The 22,099-nt window shown below is 44.8% G+C and overlaps 1 protein-coding gene across 3 annotated transcripts in view; it reads left to right on the top strand.

The window, feature by feature from the left end:
• The window catches only part of ZMYM4 (zinc finger MYM-type containing 4), a 229,104-nt gene that overhangs the window by 41,540 nt on the left and 165,465 nt on the right, over positions 1–22,099 (top strand). For all 3 annotated transcript variants that reach the window (XM_029571424.1, XM_029571423.1, XM_029571425.1), the window contains one exon: positions 465–956. In XM_029571424.1, the coding sequence (XP_029427284.1) occupies positions 689–956 (268 nt within the window). In that variant the 5' untranslated portion in view covers positions 465–688. The remainder of the gene's footprint in view (positions 1–464; positions 957–22,099) is intronic.

The following is a 22,099-nucleotide window of genomic DNA, read 5'->3' as shown; positions in this document are numbered from 1 at the left end:
GCAGATATATCCCATACATATTAATTGTGGATATCCTGAAAACCAGACCTGTTTGTGGCACTCCAGGACTAGAGTTGTCTATCCATGACTTAATGTCAAATCTTTCTTTAGTATGTTCTGAGTTTGACTTTACTGGTTAATTCTTTCCAAAACATTTTATAATCCAACCACCAATTTTTTTTGTGTATTTGGGCAGAAGCATTTGAAGCTTATTTATACATTGTTTGCCAGTGGTCAGTAAATTGAGAACAAATTTGTGTCTGTGAAAACAAGAGTGAGGCCTTTCTCAAGTGTCATGGGCTCAGCAGTTACTATAAAGTTGAAGAACTTGAGTCTGATCTTTGTCTGCCCATAAATGGGTGAATCTATGCATAAGTCTGCATAAAATGTCTGTGAAAATTATTTTCATGATTTGACAAGTTTTTACATTGCTTTGATAGTGGTTTGTTTTTTTTTCTTCTCAGGTGATTTGCATGTAGAAACTGACCACAGCCTTACACCTACTGTTGGACCCATCTCATATAGCCTGCGAAACCAGACAGGGTCTGAGAATTCACTGCTGGATGAAGAGGATTATTTTGTGAACTCAGGGGATCTTGCTGGGATTCCTGTTATTGGAAGTGAAAACGAAGATGAGCAGGATTTTTCTACAAAAGATAATATTACTTCCATACTTCATCCCGAAAACATGGAGGAGGAAAGAACAGTAACAGAACATGAAACTGAAAGTGAAAAGGAAATGACCCTAAAGAATCTTAGACATCTGGATCTCGCGTCCCAGCTGGGTCAGGACTCCATGTTGAAATCCATACGAAAAGATTTTGCTTTGGCAAGAGAGAACAGCAGAGAGAGTTTTTCACCAAAAGGGACATCTTTTCAAGAACGCGATAGGCGTTTGGAAAAGATCCCGAAAGAGCTGGATTCAAGACTGAAAAGCAGTTTTCTTGATAAACAAGGTAATGTAAAACTGTGTTAAATGTTTGTGAAAATTATGCAAATGTTTTGGTGCAACCAATGGTGTACGTACTTCTTTGCATTGCTGTCCATGGTAATAAAAATAACAAGGCTTGGGGAGCACATGTAGGATTATAGTAATGATGGCAGAAAAAGATCAACCAGGTCCATCTAGTCTGCCCTGCAAGCTTCCCAAGGTAGTAACTACCACTCCGTGCAGGTTTAGCTTTTTTTATTTATTCCCAACCTCTAGCCTTTTAGGGATTCACAGTATTTATCCCATGCCCCTTTGAAATCCTTCAATTGTCTTCACCACTTCCTCCGGAAGGGCATTCCAGGCATCTACCACCCTCTCAGTGAAGAAATATTTCCTGACATTGGTTCTAAGTCTTCCTCCCTGGATATTTAAATCATGACCCCTAGTTCTACTAAATTGTTTCCAATGGAAAAGGTTTGACTACCATGGATCATTTAAACCTTTCAAGTATCTAAAGGTTAATAAACATGTGGATAAAGGTGAACCGGTAGATGTAGTGTATTTGGATTTTCAGAAGGCATTTGACAAAGTCCCTCATGAGAGGCTTCGAAGAAAACTAAAAAGGCATGGGATAGGAGGTGATGTCCTTTCGTGGATTACAAACTGGTTAAAAGACAGGAAACAGAGTAGGATTAAATGGTCAATTTTCTCAGTGGAAAAGGGTAAACAGTGGAGTGCCTCAGGGATCTGAGATCTGGAAAGGAATACGACGAGTGAGGTTATCAAATTTGCGGATGATACAAAATTATTCAAAGTAGTTAAATCACAAGCAGACTGTGATACATTATAGGAGGACCTTGCAAGACTGGAAGATTGGGCATCCAAATGGCAGATGAAATTTAATGTGGACAAGTGCAAGGTGTTGCATATAGGGAAAAATAACCCTTGCTGTAGTTACATGATGTTAGGTTCCATATTAGGAGCTACCACCCAGGAAAAAGATCTAGGCATCATAGTGGATAATACTTTAAAATCATTGGCTTAGTGTGCTGCAGCAGTCAAAAAAGCAAACACAATGTTAGGAATTTTTAGGAAGGGAATGGTTAATAAAACGGAAAATGTCATAATGCCTCTGTATCGCTCCATGGTGAGACTGCACCTTGAATACTGTGTACAATTCTGGTCGCCGCATCTCAAAAAAGATATAGTTGGGATGGAGAAGGTACAGAGAAGGGCAACCAAAATAATAAAGGGGATGGAACAGCTCCCCTATGAGGAAAGGCTGAAGAGGTTAGGGCTGTTCAGCTTGGAGAAGAGACGGCTGAGAGGGGATATGATAGAGGTCTTTAAGATCATGAGAGGTCTTGAACGAGTAGATGTGACTCTATTATTTACACTTTCGAATAATAGGACTAGGGGGCATTCCATGAAGTTAGCAAGTGGCACATTTAAGACTAATCAGAGAAAATTCTTTTTCACTCAATGCACAATAAAGCTCTGGAATTTGTTGCCAGAGGATGTGGTTAGTGCAGTTAGTGTAGCTGGGTTCAAAAAAGGTTTGGATAGGTTCTTGGAGGAGAAGTCCATTAATGGCTATTAATCAAGTTTACTTAGGGAATAACCACTGCTATTAATTGCATCAGTAGCATGGGATCTTCTTAGTGTTTGGGTAATTGCCAGGTTCTTGTGGCCTGGTTTGGCCTCTGTTGGAAACAGGATGCTGGGCTTGATGGACCCTTGGTCTGACCCAGCATGGCAATTCTTATGTTCTTAAGGTCTGTATCATATCACCCCTGCACCTCCTCTCCTCCAGGGTATACATATTCAGGTTCCTCAACCTCTCCTTATAAGTCATTCGATGGCGACCACCCACCATTTTGGTCACCCTTCTCTGAACCGCCTCCATCGTGTCTCTGTCTCCCTTGAGATACGGTCTCCAGAACTGAACACAGTACTCCAGATGAGGCCTCACCAATGACCTGTATAAGGGGATTATCACTTCCTTTTCTTACTAGATATTCCTCTCTCTATATAGCCCAGCATTCTTCTGGCTTTGGCTATCGCCGTGTCACACTGTTTTGTCGACTTCAGGTCGTTAGACACTATCACCCCAAGGTCTCTCTCCTGCTCCATTCACATCAGCCCTTCACCCCCCCAACATATATAGTTCTTTTGGATTACCACGCCCCAGATGGATGACTCTGCATTTCTTGGCATTGAATCCCAGCTGCCATATGTTCAACCACTCTTCCAGCTTCCTTAAATTCCGTCTCATTCTCTGTACTCTTTCCAGCGTGTCCACTCTTGTAGATCTTAGTATCATCCGCAAATAGACAAACTTTACCTTCTAACCCTTCCACAATGTCGCTCACGAAAATGTTGAACAGAAATGGTCCCGACACCGATCCTTGTGGCACTCCACTTAACACCATTCTCTCTTCAGAGTAGGTTCCATTAACCATCACCTGTTGTCTTCTATCCGTCAACCAGTTTGTAATCCATGCCAACACTTTGGAGCTGACTCCCAAGCATCTCATTTTGTTGAGTCTTCTGTGTGGGACCATATCAAAAGCTTTACTAAAATCCAAGTAAATTACATTGAGCAAGCCTGAGTTGAAATAGATAAGTATGTGCTGTAAAAAGGATAATCTGTTTGAAATATTCTCTGGATTTAATTCTGTAAGTGGATAAAGAAATGCCAGGTTTGGGGGTTATGTTTCTTAAAGTAAATGTCTTGCTTTTCCTTTCATGGTTATTAAATACCATGTTTTCTTTGATTTAAATTCTGCTGTTCAGCACTTCAGAGAGCATTGTATTGTTCTCTTGCAGTTTTAAGCAGTTGGTTGAAAAATAATTCCTCAAATAAAAATATTATTTACACACAATTTATTTAGGGAATAATTCAAAAGCCTTGTGTAACTGCTTATCTGCTGCATGTTGGGGTCTTAGTCCCTAGAAATTTAAAATGTCAGTTAACCCATTCCGGCTTAGACAATAAAGTACCAACGTATCAGATGAAAAAATTTTAAATTGGCCAGAACTTAAAAAGATTCCAATATAGGAAACCTGGCACAGCTGAGACAAAAATAGTTTGAGCCAGGAGAAAAGAGCAGACTGGATGGGCTGATGGTTTTTGTCTGCTGTCTTCTATATTTTTCTGATAAATATGGTGGTAACATCTAAGGTTATATCTCTTTAAGGCAGCTGCTAATGATTCAGCCTACCTATGCCTTGGAAACACATACATCACTAGCAAACTAATACTCAAGGATTTTTAGTTTTTGACTCTTATCCATTCCCTACCCTGTTCACTAAAAATAACGCTGCTGCAGCTGTGCATTGAGAGCTGAGGAAGAGAAGGTGGCAAACTTGTGCAGCAGACTTTATTTTATTTAAAAAATTTTAGCTTGTACATTTCTGAGGTCTAAGGTGGGGAACAATTTAAGATTAGACATGAGAGAATAATAGACAAAATAAATCATATATACAAAAAATGTGGGCTTATGCTTTTTTGATAATTGTGATAACATTTTTGTATATGATCTTCTATAGATGTGCATATAGAAATTTAGTCATGATCTTTTTTTGCACAGATCAGTATACACTTATTGACCTATTTATTAGCTGTAAGTTTGAATTATAGGTCAGGGGTTCCCAACTCCTCAAATTTCATGGACCCCACGTGAATCTCTAACTTTTACAAGCAATTAAATACCGTACGGAAAACTGATTATTGTAATAGCAAGTAATATGCACTCAATCATTTGCAATGTATAAAATGTAATATTAAGGAATAGTTTCTGTTATAAACTGTACTCTCCCTCCTGTCCTCCCTTTTTGATCCCTTCATGAGTGCTACTTATCTCCCTCATGGCTCCTTCCTGAGTGCTTGTGCTGTTCCTATCCCTCCTTCCCTGTCCGAAAGCCCCATTTCAGGTGTTCTTTATTTGGATTTCTTACCCATATTTTTGAATAAGAAATTTCCCTAATACAGGGTACAACATCTATTTATTTATTTGTCGGTTTTTATATACCATTGTTTGAGCAGGCCTTCAGAACGGTTTACAGTGATAACAGGTTACATTATAACTGGAAAGTCTAAACATATGTTTAGAGGTAAGAATAGCGATGTACATAATAGCATATTTACATGGAATTGCATTGGAGTATGGGGAGGGCTTAGGAAGGTAAAATATGGGTGAATGGTAATAACTATGAAGTTGTTGAAAACAGCATTAGGAATAAGGTTTCTGGTACATGGAAATTGGAGCATGTATCTGTGAGTGATGGGAGAGGCTTGATTCTTTTGTAAATACTTTGGAGCCAGGTAAGTAGTGTGGGGAAGACCATATTACGTAATGGGGGGGTTGGAGACTTAGGATCTGTGATAGAAATAGAGTAGTAATTTATCCTATGCTATGTTTGAGCCAGGTTTTTAGGAGTTTTCTGAATAGTTTTGTTGCCTTGTAGTTTTTTATGCCTACATGGTCTCTTTTTTTTTTTTTTAATGCCAAATATGCCTACATATTTGGAAGGCAAAATACAGACTGAAGGAGATTTAACAATTCTAGTCTGGAGGAAGACAGAATTAAACTAGGAAAATGTAGGGCAGGACTAAACTTGAAATACGTCAACAACCAGACTAAGAAATCAACACAACTAATTGGTTAAGAATAAAAATATCTCAGCACAACAATAGATTGTAACAACATTTTTCAAAAACAAACATCTCAGTAAAATAATAGGCTGTAGCAGCACATTTAAGGCATTCCTATAAGGTGCCAAGCACTCCTTCCTCTTAAGACCCTTTTCAAATGCTTTCTCACCTATGCACTCCCTCTTGCCCTCTCCTGTGATTCCTTCTCTGCCCCTTTGACTGCCGATCCCACTCCACCCCCCTATCATGACTATACTACTCCCTCACTGTCAGACCAACAGGTCAGCTAGAGCACATGTAGCAGTGGCCAGAAATGCTCCTCAGGATCATCACCCTGCTTAGTGCTGCCTCTGGTGTGGAGCTGGTGGCAGTGCATTTCCCCCTCAACACAGCGTCTGATTCCTTGTAGTGGCAATCGTCCAATTCCCTGCCTTTTCTCTTCACCAGTTTGGGCTTCCTGAGGCTGCAATCTTCCTTTTCTCAGCATGGGATCCTTAGAGCTGAGCTCCTCAGATCAACATGCTCTATTTCTCAGCAGTTGCTCTTTGGTTGTCTTCCTCTGTAATGGTCTCAAGGACCCCAGGTTGGTAACCAGTGGTATAGGTTATTTGGAGATGCACAGGTCTCAGTTTCAATCCCAGGCAGAGGATACATTCATCATGGGTGGTCCGTGAAGGACATGATCCTCGGGCATCGCTTGAAACCAGACACTGTCTTGAGATGAAACAAATGGGAAGCAAGATCAAAATCGAGGGCTGGTGGGCACCAAAGCACTGCCGCTGTTGGGAATCGACCACTAAAGGAAATTTATTGATAAACGACAAACACTGACTAGGAACACTACAGGGAGGGACCAAGAGGGATTTGTTGTCGAAAGCAGGCGAAAAAAAATCGCAGTAAAGCAAAAATGGAAACATTTTCCAAAACAGGCCAAAAGAGCTGAAATTGAGCTCACCAACCACAATGCTACAGCTCTATGGAGATAGAGACTGAAGGAGGGAGCCCGCGTAGACACGTGCTATAGAGCATGCTGGGCATGCCCAATTTGGCAAGTCAAAGTTCTAGAAACGTTTGACATACGTGTTCCGTGTTGGGGCTCCATCTAATGTCACTCATGTGTGAGGACTAACATCCTGCTGTCCTCTGAGAACACCTTTACAAGTAAGCGACTCTGCTTATATTCTACCAGAGAGGGGATTTATTTCCTGGGAAAAGCCAAGGGGCGGATTTTCAAAGGGTTACGCTCGTATATTACGCATGTAACCCCGAAAACCTGCTCCTGCACGCGCCGAGCCTATTTTGCATAGGCCCAGCGACGCGCACAAGCCCCGGGACTCGCGTATGACCCGGGGCAGGGCAGAGGCCTCCGGGGATCATGCGCCGGCACTCTGCCTGTGCCCGCAACCTACACCTACCCGGAGGTAGGCGCAACTTATTTAACAAAGGTAAGGGGGGGGTGTTTAGATAGGGGAGGCAGATGCGCGCGGCTGCGAGCGCATGTTATAAAATTGGGCGTAGATTTGTGCGCGCCGGATTGTGTGCACAAATCTACGCCCACGGGCAGGTCTTAAAATTCAGCCCTAAATGTACCAAGCTGATTGACCGTGTTTGTTCTAGTGTTACCAATTTTGTGTTCTGGTATTTGGACTCAGAGGATGTTCCCCTGTTTCATTCCTGAGCTCTTCCAGTTAAAATATGACATAAGAAAAATCTCCTTGGCCTGTTCGAAATGTTTTTTTTTTCCTGCAACTATTAATAAACAAAGTCAAGTTCTGTGAATATTGTGAAAAGTCTCTTGATCCAAATCGAGGCCAGTCTGCTTTTTGGAACAAGTTTCATCTTATACCATGTATTGTACTTGCAAACTTGATGAAAAAAAAGTACAGTTGCATGCCAGCACTGTAATGCTATGGAGTCTGTTCTACATTATAATCTGATGTAAAAAAAACATATCCTCATTAGTATTAATTTAGATAAATTCAGCTTTTTAGCTTTAGGTTCTCGGTTACATCCTTTTTAACAGGATAAATCCATTTGCTGTTTGCTTTTTTTTCTCTTGCCTCAGATGCATGATCCTTGCATTCATGTGCATCTGTGTATATTCCTAATGCTGGTTGATGCTTCTTGTTTGATTAATTTTCTGTCACTTGGCTTGTTCTAGCCATCAGTCTCTTTCCAAATGTTAGTTATAAATATTTTTTTCTCTGACATTCTCCTATGCACTCTCAGGCCTTGCTGTGGGCTTGTGAGCAGGAAGCACAATGATATATAATTGTCCTTCTTTTTCTCACAGGACAAGCAGGATGGTAGTTCTAGCGTAATGGGCGACATCATCAGGATGGAGCCCAATCACGGAACACTTTTGTCAAAGTTTCTAGAACTTTGGCACCTACTGGGCATGCCCAGCATAGCACCTACCCTGCATCCAGCAAGGGTCCCCCTTCAGTCTTTTTTTTTCTGCGCAACAGTAGCCACGTGGGTTAAGGAGCTCTTTAGAGATTCCTGACATGAGTTTTTCCTCACAGAACTATTTCAAATAATTATACCCCACAGGGGTCCCCTTATCGATACCTTTGCTCCGTGGTTGAACGGTAAGTTATTTTTACCGGCTTGCGGTCGATTCCCATAGAGTATTTCCCTCTCAACCTACCAGCCATCGAAACTAAATTTTTGTCGGGGCCATGGTGTTGGGTTTCCTTCAGTGCCAGGATATTGATGATTTTCATTCACAACCCTCTCCTCCTGATGAAAGGAAGTGTTCTCCTCCAGAAGACTTGTCCTTTATCAACTTTGTAAAGGAAATATCTGACACTGTTCCATTCCAGCTTCAGACTGAAGAGGACTCTAGGCATCAGATGCTGGAGCTTCTCCAGTTTCTCGATGCTCCAAAGGAAATCATGTCTATCCCTATTCATGAAATCCTTCTGGACCTTTTAAAGAGAAATTGGGAGTACCCTGGCTCTGTGGCACCTGTCAGCTGTAAGGCAGATGCCACCTACCTAGTTCAGTCAGCCCCTGGCTTCCAGAGAACTCAATTAGATCATCACTCAGTGGTTGTGGAGTCAGCCCAGAAGAGGGCACAACGCTCCAAACCTCATTCTTCCATTCCTCCAGGAAAGGAACAAAAATTCCTGGATGCATTTGGAAGACGCATATTCCATGGCTCAATGCTGATCTCTCGCATTGCTTCCTATCAATTGTACATATCCCAATACAACAGGGCCCTGTTCACGAAGATTCAGGAATTTGCTGAAGTCTTACCTCCACAATTCCAGGACCAGCTTCATGCCCTAGCACAAAAAGGCCTAGATACTGGCAGACATGAAGTACGGTCTGCATATGACATCTTTGACACCGTCTCCAGAGTTTCGGCGGCAGGAATTAGTGCGAGGAGATGGGCCTGGCTAAAGTCTTCAGACCAGAAGTACAGGACAGGTTAGCTGACTTGCCCTGTGCTGGGGATAATCTTTTTGGAGAAAAGATTCAAGAAGCAGTGGCGCAGCTCAAGCACCACCAAGAGACTCTGCGCCAGCTCTCCTTACTGCCTTCTGATTTCTTTTCATCTTCCAAAAGATCCTTTAGGAGAGACTCCAAGAGACAAGTCTACCGGCAAAAGAGATACTATCCCCCGGCGTCCAGGAGTCAGCCTTCTAAGCCTTACCTTAAAGGCCAACCCAGGCAACCTCGAGTATAGAAGTCAAGCCAGCCCCCCAGCCAGGTCCAGCATCTGGTTTTTGACTCCTTCCTAGAGAGCAGAACCCAGCCTCCACTTCTGGCTATTCCCGTCGGAGGCCGATTGTGCCAAAGTTTGGAGAAATGGCACATAGTTGCCACAGATCAGTGGGTACTCGCTGTAGTAACTCAAGGTTACCACCTCAACTTTCTCTCTGTTCCACCAGATTCCTCACCTCGGCTGACGTGGGGAACATCCAACCATTCATCACTCCAGGAGCAGGAGGTCTCCCTACTCCTCCAGCCCCGAGCAATAGAGCCAGTACCCCTCTCCCAACAGGGGCAGGGGTTCTATTTCCTGATACTGAAAAAGTCAGGTGGTGGTCATCCAATACTGGATCTTTGCACCTTTAAACAAATACCTACAAAGAGAAAAGTTCAAGATGGTGACCTTGGGTTCTTTACTTCCCCTTCTCCAAAGGGAAGACTGGCTCTGCTCTCTAGACTTCCAGGATACCTATACACACATTTCAATTACTCCGTCACATCGCAGATTCCTGCGGTTCCTTGTAAGCCCAAACACTTCCATATTGAATGTTACCATTCAGCCTAGCATCTGCCCCACTAGTCTTCACCAAGTGCCTCGTAGTGGTAGCTGCCTTTCTCAGGAGTCAGTGTCCACGTCTACCCCTATCTTGATGATTGGTTGATCAGGGCTCCCACTTGGCAAACTGCACTGACGTCCCTACATCTCACTTTGCATACCTTGATCTCCCTAGGGTTCCTCAAACTATCCAAAATCCAGGCTGGTTCCTTCTCAAACCCAGTCGTTCATAGGGGCTGACTTGGACACTCCAAAAGCGAAAGCTCTCGCTTCTCTGGCCCATCAACCTGCAGTCTCGACAACATTCAACTGCACGTCATTTTCTGGTCTTACTGGGTCATATGGCATCCTCTGTGCATGTCACTCCCATGGCTCGCCTTGACATGAGAGTAATGCAGTGGACTCTAAAATCGCAGTGGATTCAGTCTTCTTAGCCAATGTCCACCATTGTCCACATCACCAAACAGCTCCACTTATCACTGGTCTGGTGGCAGACCAATGAAATCTGCTATAAGGCCTTCCATTTCAGGTTCCAGAACCTCAAATAACCTTGACAACAGATGCTTCCAGCCTCTGCTGAGGTGCACATGTTGGAAACCTGGAAGCTCAGGGCATTTGGTCTCCAGAGGAAGCCAAACACAAATTTCCTGGAGCTTCATGCAATCAGATATGCTCTCAGGGTTTTTCAGGATCACCTTTCCAACCAGGTCATCCTGATACAAACAGACAACCAGGTGGCCAAGTGGTACATCAACAAGCAAGGAGGAACGGGCTCCTACCTTCTGTGTCAGGAAGCTGCACAGATTTGGGCGGAGGCCCTTTCCCACTCTATATACCTCAGGGCCACCTACTTGCCGTGAGTGGACAATGTGTTGGCGGACAAGCTGAGTCACACTTTTCAACCGCACGAGTGGTCCCACAACCCCACTGTAGCGGACTCAATATTCCAACGTTGGGGTTACCCTCACATAGACCTCTTTGCATCAGTTCACAACCGCAAAGTAGGGAACTTCTCGTCTCCCACTCGCAGCCAACACCCGCAGCCAAGAGACGCTTTCCCCTTCTCATGGGCCAACGGTCTCCTTTATGCGTACCCGCCACTTCCACTCATTTCAAAGACTCGTGTGAAGTTGCGAAGGGACAAGGGGCTAATGACCTGACTGCCTGGATTTGAAAGGTTAATACTTCAACCTCTTAATCTTTCAGAGCCAATTTCCCATGTCCTAGTAGCTTCATGAAAGCCTTCCACAAGGCAGTCTTATCGTTACAAGTGGAACAGGTTTACGGTATGGTGTACTTCCATGTCCATCGATCCCTTTACTTCTTCCACACTGACGTTTCTGGACTATCTCTGGCACCTGTCAGTCAGGCCTCAAAACTTCGTCTATCAGGGTACATGTCAGTGCGGTAGCCACCTTCCATAAAGGTGTCGGATGTACCTATTTCAGTACAACCACTTGTAACACGCTTTTTGAAGGGCTTGCTCCACCTTAAAACCTCCACTGCGCTCTCCGGCCCCTTCATGGGACCTCAACATGGTTTTGAGGGCGGCTCATGAAACCACTGTTTGAGCCTCTCCAATCCTGTGATCTCCGCTAACTCACTTGGAAAGTGATTTTTCTTTTGGCGATCACATCCGCTCGCAGAGTTAGTGAGTTACAGGCCTTAGTCACCTACCCGCCTTACACTAAACTTCTGCATGATAGGGTAGTACTCCGCACTCACCCTAAGTTTTTGCCTAAGGTAGTATCAGAGTTTCATATCAATCAATCCATTATACTATTTATTTATTTGAAGTTTTTCTATACAGACATTCATGTATAGACATATCACATCGGTTTACATCGAACCAGGTTATATATAATACATTGAACAAATAATAAAAATAAATATAGATTACATTGAACAAATTAAATATATATGTTAAATCGAACAGTGGGTGCATTAACCAAAGGGTACATAACTTTTGGCGTGAAACTAATCTCGAACAGTGGAAACGCGAGTATTACTTTGAACAGAGGATACAACAACCAAAGACATCGAATGAGGGTGATAACTGGCAGGGATAGGTGGTCACATATGTAAACTGGATAAAGGCCTTTGTTCGCGCCAAAGTTATGCTACTGACTAAGTGTTAAAGCAAGTCTGAAATGATGAATGCGGGATGGTTATTTACCGGGGCAGATAGTATATAGATTGGTGGCGCCTAATGGCAAGGAGCTGAAGAAGATTAGAACGGGAGGAGTTAGAGGTAGGTAGAATGCTGAGGATCAATCAGAATATGATGCCTATGCTGAAAAGATATGCTGCGAAGGATCAGGAAGAAGTTAGCCTGAGTCCGGAAAAATACAGTCCATGAGAGGTTGTCTGTTCTTTAGGGAAATGCTTGTTTGAACAGCCACGTTTTTAGCCTATTTCTGAAGGTCAGTGGGCAGGGTTCTTGGTGAAGATCTGGGGGAAGGGCGTTCCATTGTGAGGGACCTGCTGTGGAGAAGGCACATTTTTTAAGAGAGCACTTGGCGGGAGGGGCGTATAAGGTGCCTTTGTATGCTGTTCTGATTTGGTCTGGAGGAAGTGTGCTGGCGAAGGGGAATACTAAGCTCAAGAGAAGATTAGTTGTGAATGGTCTTGTGTATCATCGTGAGGACTTTGTGCAGGATTCTGAATTTAATGGGTAGCCAGTGTAAATTCTTAAGAATGGGCGTGATATGTTCTCCCTTGCTGGTGTTGGTTAGGATCCTTGCGGCTGTGTTCTGTAATATCTGTAGAGGTTTGGTGGTGTTAGCGGGGAGGCCGAGGAGGAGGGAGTTGCAGTAGTCTACCTTTGAGAATATGGTGGCTTGGAGCACAGTCCGAAAGTCGTGTAGGTGTCGGAAGGGTCTTAGCTTCTTTAGCGTTTGAAGTTTGTAAAAACATTCCTTTTGTGGTGGTATTGACAAATTTTCTTAGGTTCAGCCGGTTGTCTATAATTACTCCAAGGTCTCTGGCATGTGTAATGGGGTTGTGGGAAGAAGGTTGATTGCTAGGTCGTTGTCATCCTGTGCGATGAGGAGGAGTTCAGTTTTTGCTGTGTTGGGAATTAAGTTGAGGCTGGAGAGAAGGTGGTTGATGGACTGGAGGCAATTGTTCCAGAAGGTGAGGGTTTTTGAGAGAGATTCTGTAACCAGAATGAGAATCTGCACATCATTGGCATGTATATATAATGGGTTACCTTTAGACTTACGAGTAGTTGGCAGAGAGGGAGGAGATAGATGTTGAAGAGGGTAGGAGAGAGAGAGGATCCTTGCGGGACGCCAAGAGTTGATTTGACAGGGTGAGATTCTTTGTTGTTAATCTTTACCTTGAAGATCCTGTTACAGAGGAATGATTTGAACCATCTAAGAACTGTTCCAGAGATGCCGATTTCAGATAGCTGGTTGACTAGTATGGAGTGATTCACCGTGTCGAAAGCTGCTGAGATATCGAGCAGTGCTAGAAGATAATGGTTGTCTGTTTTTTCGAGGCCCATGCGTATGTTGTCCGTGAGGGAGATTAGGAGGGATTCTGTGTTGAGCGATTTACGGAATCCAAACTGGGCTGGGGCAAGAATCTTGTGTTCGTCTAGGTATTCTGAGAGTTGGTTAACAATCTTCTCCAAGAGTTTGGCGATGAAAGGGAGGTTGGCGATAGGGTGGAAGTTAGCAAGGTCAGCTGGATTCAGGTTGGGTTTTTTTAGTAATGGTTTGAGGGTGGCAAGTTTCAGAGTCTGGTACTAGTCCTTGTGAAAGGGAGTAATTGATTCCTGCTAGTGGCTTGGCGATAGTTTTAGGGATTTTGAGCAATAGCTTGGTGGGTATAGGGTCTGTCAGATGTGAGGAGGGTTTCATGTTCTTGAGTATGGTTTCAATTTCAAGAGAAGAATTGGGTTCGAAAAATTCAAAGGTTGCTTTCTGGCTGGTGGTGGTGGAGTATGGGGGTGGCGGCTGAATATTCGCAGAGATGAGCGGGGGTATGAGATTGCTGATTTTTTTTTTTTCTCGCAGAAAATGGCAAGTTCAGTGGACTTGACTTGAGCTTGATCATCGGGGATGGTAGGAGGGGAAGGTTTAGTAAGATCTGAGACATAAGCAAATAAGGCCTTCACATCAAAGAAGTAATTATGGATTTTTAGGGCATAGAAATCTCTCTTTGTTTGGAGGATAGTGTTCCTGTATCTATGCATGTAGGTTTTGTAGGCAGAGTGTGAAGCTGAATTGGGGTTCTTTGTGTCTTAGCTCCTGTTTGTTTGTTTTTTTAGCTCTGGTGTGAACCAGGGTTTTTTGTTCTTGAGGGTGGGGTTTAACTCTTTCAATGTCAGGGGGCAAATTTTTTCAGCTACTGAGCTGGTGATGTTAAGCCAGGAGGCGAGATCAGAGACTGCGTCTGACAAATCCAAGGTAGCTAGATCCGTGGATAACTGGGAACTAAGGTCGTCCATGGAGCAGGGCTTCCTGAAGTGAATAGTAGTTTTGGGGAGAGGAGGAGCTGGGTTCTCTGAGATAGAGAGGTCAGTAGTAATCATCCAGTGGTCGGACCATGGGACTGGGGAGCATAGCGGCGGTGATGTAAGAGTGAGGCCTGAATTTATGAAAATGAAATCCAGTGTATGACCAGCTTTGTGTGTGGGACTATTAATGATTTGGCTGAAACCCATGGCTTTGAGGGAAGTTAGCAGAGTTTCGCAATTGGGAGGACAGAGGGGACGACTTGACATGGAGGTTGAAGTCTCCCATGATGATGGCAGGGGCGTCTGTGTTGATACTACCCACCTTCTTTCCCAGGCCCCATTCAAGTCCAGGAGAACAGGCTCTGCATACCCTTGACTGTAAGCGTGCTCTAGCATTCTATCTAGACTGTACAGCTGACCACAGGAAATCCATTCAATTGTTTGTTTCTTTCGATTCCATCAAATTGGGTAAACCTGTGGGTAAGCAGACTCTCCTCCTGGTTAGCGGACTGCATATTCTTTTGCTATCAGCAAGTGACATCACATATGGTGACATCATCAGGATGGAGCCCAGTCACGGAAAACTTCTGTCAAAGTTTCCAGAACTTTGACTGGCCCCTACTGGGCATGCCCCGCATGGCACTAACCCTGCAGCCAGCAGGGGTCCCCCTTCAGTCTTCTTTTTTCCACACAGCAGTAGCCTTGCGGTAAAGGAGCTCTGAAGAGATTCCTGACGGGAATTTTCCTCACGGAATTACTAAAAGTTAATTTGCCCCACAGGGGTCCCTCCTCTAACTTTTTTCAGACCACGGTACTCCAGTAAGTTTTTACCCATTTTCTGTCAATTACCATAGAGTTTGGCCCTCGCGGCCTACTGGCCATCGACCGTATCGCGGCTCGATTTTTTTTTTCCATGGCATCAGGATTCTGTCTGTGCCCGGACTGTAGCCGCACATAAAGTCTGTGTAATGTGTCTAGGACGCGAGCACGATGTCTTGACCTGCACCAAATGTGCCCTAATGACACCAAAGGGTCGCAAGGCCAGAATGGAGAAGATGGAACTTCTCTTCCGTGCTCAAACCCAGACTCCGTCCATTGCATCGACGTCGTCAAGAGCCGGCACAATCAACTTCGCGCCAGCATCAACCACCAGCCGGTGACCGCCCGGCATCAACGACTTCTCGGCCATCGACACCCTCTACTCTCCCTCAGGACAGAGGGGATCGCAGAGACAAAAATAGACACCGTAAGTCTCGGATCATCGACCTCGCCATCGTCCGAGCCGCTGTCGAAGAAACCCCATCCAGAAAAGGCACTGACCGTTTCTGCGACCAGGTCACAGAGGCAACCCTCGCCTGACAGGGGATTGGGAGCCGTGACTCCGCCTTTAACGGTGGTCCCTCCGGCTATGCCTCTGCCTCCCTCTTTTGTTCCGGAGCCGGGGCTGCTTGCTCCAGGTCTCCGAGAAGAACTGGACCAGATGGTTCAGGAGGCCATCGACAAGGCAATGCAACGACTTCAGGTTCTTGCGGAACCGATCATCGACCCGATTCCGGCAGCGCTGGCACTGCTGCTCTCCAGGATGGAAGCACTCATGGCCGCTTTTCCACTGATGGATCCCAGGTCTCAGATGGCTCAGGTGCCCTCCCCACTTAGTGTCATCGGGAGGAGAAACACCATTCCGCATCCCTCCATCGGGAGTTCTGCCTCAGCCATCTGTGCAGATACGTCCGTCTGCGCCACCAAGCCATCCATCGATGCCCTCGATGCCTGCGCCTCCAATAATTCCTCAGATTCCTTCAGAGCCTAGACCGGAACCTTCAGGTATCCCACCACCCTGCCTCCTTCTAGTTCCTAGAGGGACACATGCTGATCCTTGTGATACCTGGGCTGATGATTTACCTTCACCACTTTCACCTACTGAAAGTAGGAAACATTCTCCTCCAGAGGACCTCTCCTTTATAAACTTTGTGAAGGAAATGTCTGAATTGGTTCCTTTCCAATTACAGACTGAACAGGATGATGGAGTTGCTCCAATTCCTGGATGCTCCCAAGGTAATCACCTCTATTCTCATCCATCAGGTCCTTCTGGATCTCCTGAAGAAGAACTGGGAACATCCTGTCTCCATTGCTCCAGTCCACAGGAAAGTTGACACTACCTATTTGGTGCAGTCAGCTCCAGGTTTTCAGAAATCACAACTGGATCACCACTCTGTCGTGGTGGAGTCTGCACAGAAGAGAGCGAAGAGGTCAAAGCCTCACTCTTTTGTTCCCCCCCCCCCCCCCCCCCCCCCCGGCAAGGAACAGAAGTTCCTAGATACCATTGGTCGCCAAGTCTTCAAAGGGCAATGCTCATCTCCCGAATTGCCGCCTATCAGCTCTAGATGACCCAGGGTCATTTTCAAGCAAATACAAGACTTGTCAGACTCCCTGCCTTAACAATTTCAAGAACAGCTCCAAACCCTAGTCAAGGGTTTTGAGGCAGGCAAGCACGAGATCAGAACAACTTATGACATCTTTGATACCTCTAGTAGAGTATCTGCAGCTGCTGTTTCGGCAGGAAGGTGGGCCTGGCTCAAGTCTTCTGCCCTTCGCCCTGAAGTACAAGACAGGTTGTCCGACCTGCCTTGTGTCAGTGATAATCTGTTTGGCGAACAGATTCAACGGACGGTGGCAGAACTAAAGGACCATCATGAGACCCTAAGACAGCACTCTCTACCATCTGACTATTCTTCTAAACAGCCCTTCAGGAAGGACTCTAAAAAGTCCTTCCGCCCGAAGAAGTCCTATCCGCCACCAACCAGATCCCGTGCCACGAGACCTTTTCAGAAAGCACAGTCTCGTCAAACATGTAAACAAAAACCACAAGCAGCTCCTCAACCAGGGCCTGCTTCAGGTTTTTGACTTCCACCTAGAGAGCAGCAGCCAGATTCCAGTGGGAGGTCGATTGTGCCACTTCCACAACATGGCACTCAATCACCTCAGACCAATGGGTATTGGCAATAATTGCTCAGGGTTACCATCTGAATTTTCTCTCTGTGCCTCCGGACTCCCCACCTCTGCCGATGTGAAGAACATCCGATCACTCCATTCTTCTGGATCAAGGTCCCCCTTCTTCTCCAGTCCAACGCAATAGAGCCCATACCATACTCTCAGCACGGCCTAGGGTTCTATTCCCAGTACTTTCTAATCCCCAAAAAATTGGGAGGCGTTCGTCCTATTCTGGACCTACGGACCCTCAAGTACCTCCTGCGAGAGAAGTTCAAAATGGTCACCTTAGGCTCACTTCTTCCTCTTCTACAAAGAGGACACTGGCTGTGCTCTCTGGACCTCCAGGACACACACACTCATTGCGATTAACTCCATCTCATCGCAAATACCTGAGGTTTCTAGTAGGCCCCAAGCACTATCAATACAGAGTGCTTTCATTCGGCCTAGCATCTGCGCCACGAGTCTTCACAAAATGCCTCAGTCGTTGCAGCCTTCCTCAGGACTCAAGGTGTTCATGTCTACCCCTTTCTGGACGACTGGTTAGTCAGGGATCCCACTCAACAAACTGCTTTGTCATCCCTCAGTCTAACCTTACACACCTTAATTTCATTAGCATTTCTAGTCAACTACGACAAAACTTATTGTTATCTTTCGTTTACGTGAATTTGTTACTCTAGTTTTTCCCTTTGTTAAATTGTAAACCGATCCGATATGGTAATTTACTATGAAGGTCGGTATAAAAAACTGTTAAATAAAATAAATAAATCCTATTTAGTCCCATTTCAAACCATGTCGTTCATTGGGGCAGACCTGGACACTTTGCAGGCAAAGGCTTTCCTGCCTTGACAGCATGCACAACCTCTCGTGTCTCTTGCTCACCTGCTGCAGTCTCAGCACAATGCGACCGCATGCCAATTTCTCATCCTTCTGGGACACATGGCATCCTCAGTCCATGTCACACCAATGGCCCGCTTGGCCATGAGTCATGCAGTGGACTCTAAGGTCTCAATGGACTCAAAGCACTCAGCCCCTGTCGACCTTTGTCCACGTCACCGACTCACTGTCTCTCACCTGGTGGAACAATCTCCTCCAGGGTTTGCCCTTCCAGACTCTAGACCCTCAAGTCACGCTCACCACCGACGCTTCCAACTTGGCTGGGGAGCCCATGTGGCCAATCTGCAAACACAAGGATCTTGGTCTCCAGAGGAAGCCGAACACCAAATAAATTTCCTGGAACTTCAAGCAATCAGATATGCTCTCAGGGCTTTTCAGAATCGCCTCTCAAATCAAGTCATCCTGATTCAGATGGACAACCAGGTGGCCATGTGGTACATCATGGCACTTCTCCCCACTAACACAATAACCTCAGCCTTCAACTCTAATCCCAACTATCATCCTAGAGACACCCTTGACTCCTTCGAACCCACTACCACCATGGAGATAGAATCCGTCCTTAAGAAAATGAAACCCTCCATCCATCCGACAGACCACATCCCTACTAAACTTCTGTTTCTCATCCCCAGCACCATCTCCAGATCACTCACCAACATCATAAACTGTTCCCTTGCCCAAGGAATCTACCCTGATGAGCTAAAAACAGCATCTCTCAAACCCCTCTTGAAGAAACCCAATCTGGACACAAAAGAACTCTCCAATTTCAGACCCATATCTAACCTTCCGTTTCTAGCGAAGCTCACAGAGAAAGTTGTTAACACACAACCCTCTGACTACCTTGAGGAAAATAAAATACTTTACCCTTCACAGTATGGTTTCCGAAAATCCGCCAGCACAGAAACCCTTCTCATCTCCCTATCAGACCACATCCTCATGGGTCTTGACAAAGGGCTATCATACCTACTGGTCCTCTAGATATCTCAGCGGCTTTCGATACGGTAAACCATGCCATCCTGCTAAACCGTCTTTCAGAAATTGGAATCACGGGTCTCGCCCTCAGATGGTTCAACTCTTTCCTCAACAATAGAAGCTACAAGGTTAGAGTCAACAACAAAGAATCACCAAGCTATAAATCAACGCTAGGCGTCCAACAAGGCTCTTCATTATCTCCAACCCTTTTCAATATCTACTTACTTACCCCTCTGCCAACTGCTCACCAACCTAAAATTAACACACTACCTCTATGCAGATGATGTTCAGATATTGATCCCCATAAAACAAACCCTGCCAAAAACACTTGACTACTGGGAAAATTGCCTGAAATCCATAAAAAGTCTCCTCTCCAGCCTGAACTTGGTTCTCAACGCATCCAAGACGGAAATCCTGCTCATCTCCCCTGAACACTCGACCAACACCGATTTTACAGCTCCTGACACACAGATTTCTCAAACAAGAGATTTAGGAGTCATACTAGACAATCATCTGAATTTAAAGAAATCAATCAATAATATCACCAAGGACTGCTTCTATAAGCTTCAAGTTTTAAAAAGAATTAAACCACTTCTCCACTTCCAGGACTTCAGAACCGTCCTTCAATCTACTCTATTTTCGAAAACGGACTATTTTTATTTTATTTATTTATTTGGAGATTTTTATATACCGCGGTACGTAAAGGTCTACATCACCTCGGGACTACTGCAATGCTTTACTCCTGGGGCTCCCCATCTCAGCAACAAAACCTCTACAAATGCTCCAGAATGCAGCAGCCAGAATCTTAACCAACACTAACCGAAGTGCTCACATTACCCCCATCCTCCGTAACCTACACTGGCTGCCAATAAAATACAGAATTCTACATAAAGCACTCACCATAATCCACAAACAGCTCACCCTAGACCTTCAGACCCCATTCAAACACCATGCCTCAGACCATGCCAAACACCATGCCTTCAAACAGATTCGACTGACAGCCACTCGCTCAGAATTTAAGAAGTTATTAAAAACTCATCTTTTTTCTAGTGCATATAATTTATATTAAAATCTTTACACAACTTATAGCTTCAATTTGTTAAAACTTGTTACGTATTAAGTATTGTAATTATGTAAGTATGTTTTAAAATGTGACTAAATTATGTATGTTCAAATATGTGAACCGCCTAGACTGATAGTTTACCTAACCATTGTTGCGGTATATAAGACTTTTAAATAAATAAATGCCTCAGAAAGGCCCATCAGAGAGGCATATAAAGGAATGCTTCAAGTCCCACCTACCAAATCCACCCGTCTAACAACCACCAAAGAACGTTCCTTCTCCACAGCAGGCCCAGTCGTTTGGAACAAACTACCGACTGACCTAAGACTGGAACCCTGCCTCCCCACCTTTCGAAGGAAACTTAAGACGTGGCTTTTCCTCCAAGCCTTCCCCTAACTCAAATTGACTCGTCAGACTCAGATCAAGGAACTGAATGTTTACTAATTTCATAACCATCTTATAGGATTTATATGTAGTTAATTCCTATCTCTCTTATTCCTAGCTACTCTAGCTCCCAAGTTTAATCCCCCTGTTATATTGTAACTTTGCTAGTTTCGACCTTCTTATTTTTGGTTACTTTGGTTTATCCCTTGTTCCATGTAAACCGGCCTGATATGAATCCCATTCATGAAGTCCGGTATAGAAATATTTTAAATAAAATAAATAAATCAACAAACAGGGAGGCACAGGCTCCTTCCTTCTGTGTCAGGAAGCTGCACAGATTTGGGTGGAAGCTCTCTCCCATTCAATTTACCTCAGGGCCACCTACTTGCCGGGAATGGACAATGTGTTGGCAGATAAGCTGAGTCGCATCTTTCAACCACATGAGTGGTCTCTCAACCCCTTTGTGGCGAACTCCATCTTCCAAAAATGGGGAGCTCCTCAGATAGACCTCTTTGCGTCTCCTCAAAACCGCAAGCTAGAGAACTACTCTCTCATTCGCAGCAAACACTCTCAAGCCAGAGATGCATTCTCCCTCTCATGGGCAACCGGTCTGCTCTATGCATTCCCTCCACTTCCTGTTCTCTCGAAGACTCTCGTGAAGTTATGTCAGGACAAGGGAACCATGATCCTGATAGGACCTCACTGGCCACGCCAAGTGTGGTTTCCAATACTTCAGGATCTCTCCATCCGCAGGCACATTCCCTTGGGAAAGGACCCGCTTCTGATCACTCAAAACGACGGGTGCCTACGCCATCCCAATCTTCAAGCCTTGTCCCTGACGGCATGGATGTTGAAAGGTTAATCCTTCAGCCACTTAACCTCTCTGAACCAGTTTCCTGTGTCTTGATTGCTTCACAGAAGCCTTCCACGAGAAAAGCTTACTCTTACAAATGGAAAAGGTTCACGTCATGGTGCTCTTCAGTCCCTTGACCCCGTTTCCTGTCCAATTCCGAAGTTTCTGGACTATCTCTGGCATCTCTGAGTCAGGTCTTAAGACTTCTTCCATCAGAATGCATGTCGGTGCGGTAGCTGCCTTCCATAAAGGTGTCAGGGATGTCCCCATATCAGTGCAACCCCTGGTAACATGTTTTTTGAAGGGCTTGCTCCACATCAAGCCTCCACTACGTCCTCCGGCCCCTTCTTGGGACCTTAATCTGGTTTTGGGTCGGCTCATGAAACGACCATTCGAGCCTCTTCACTCTTGTGACCTTCGATATCTATCTCAAATGGAAGGTGATTTTCCTTTTGGCTGTCACTTCAGCTCGCAGAGTTAGTGAATTGCAGGCCCTAGTTACCTATCTGCCTTACACTAAACTTCTGCAGGACCGGGCGGTACTCCGCACTCACCCTAAATTCTTACCTAAGGTAGTTTCGGCTTTTCATCTCAATCAAGCCATCATACTATCTAC

This window comes from Rhinatrema bivittatum, chromosome 11 (assembly GCF_901001135.1).
Source record: "Rhinatrema bivittatum chromosome 11, aRhiBiv1.1, whole genome shotgun sequence".
Classification (NCBI taxonomy): Eukaryota; Metazoa; Chordata; class Amphibia; order Gymnophiona; family Rhinatrematidae; genus Rhinatrema; species Rhinatrema bivittatum.
Note: the sequence above shows the minus strand (reverse complement) of the source record. Positions and strands in the feature narration are given on the sequence as shown.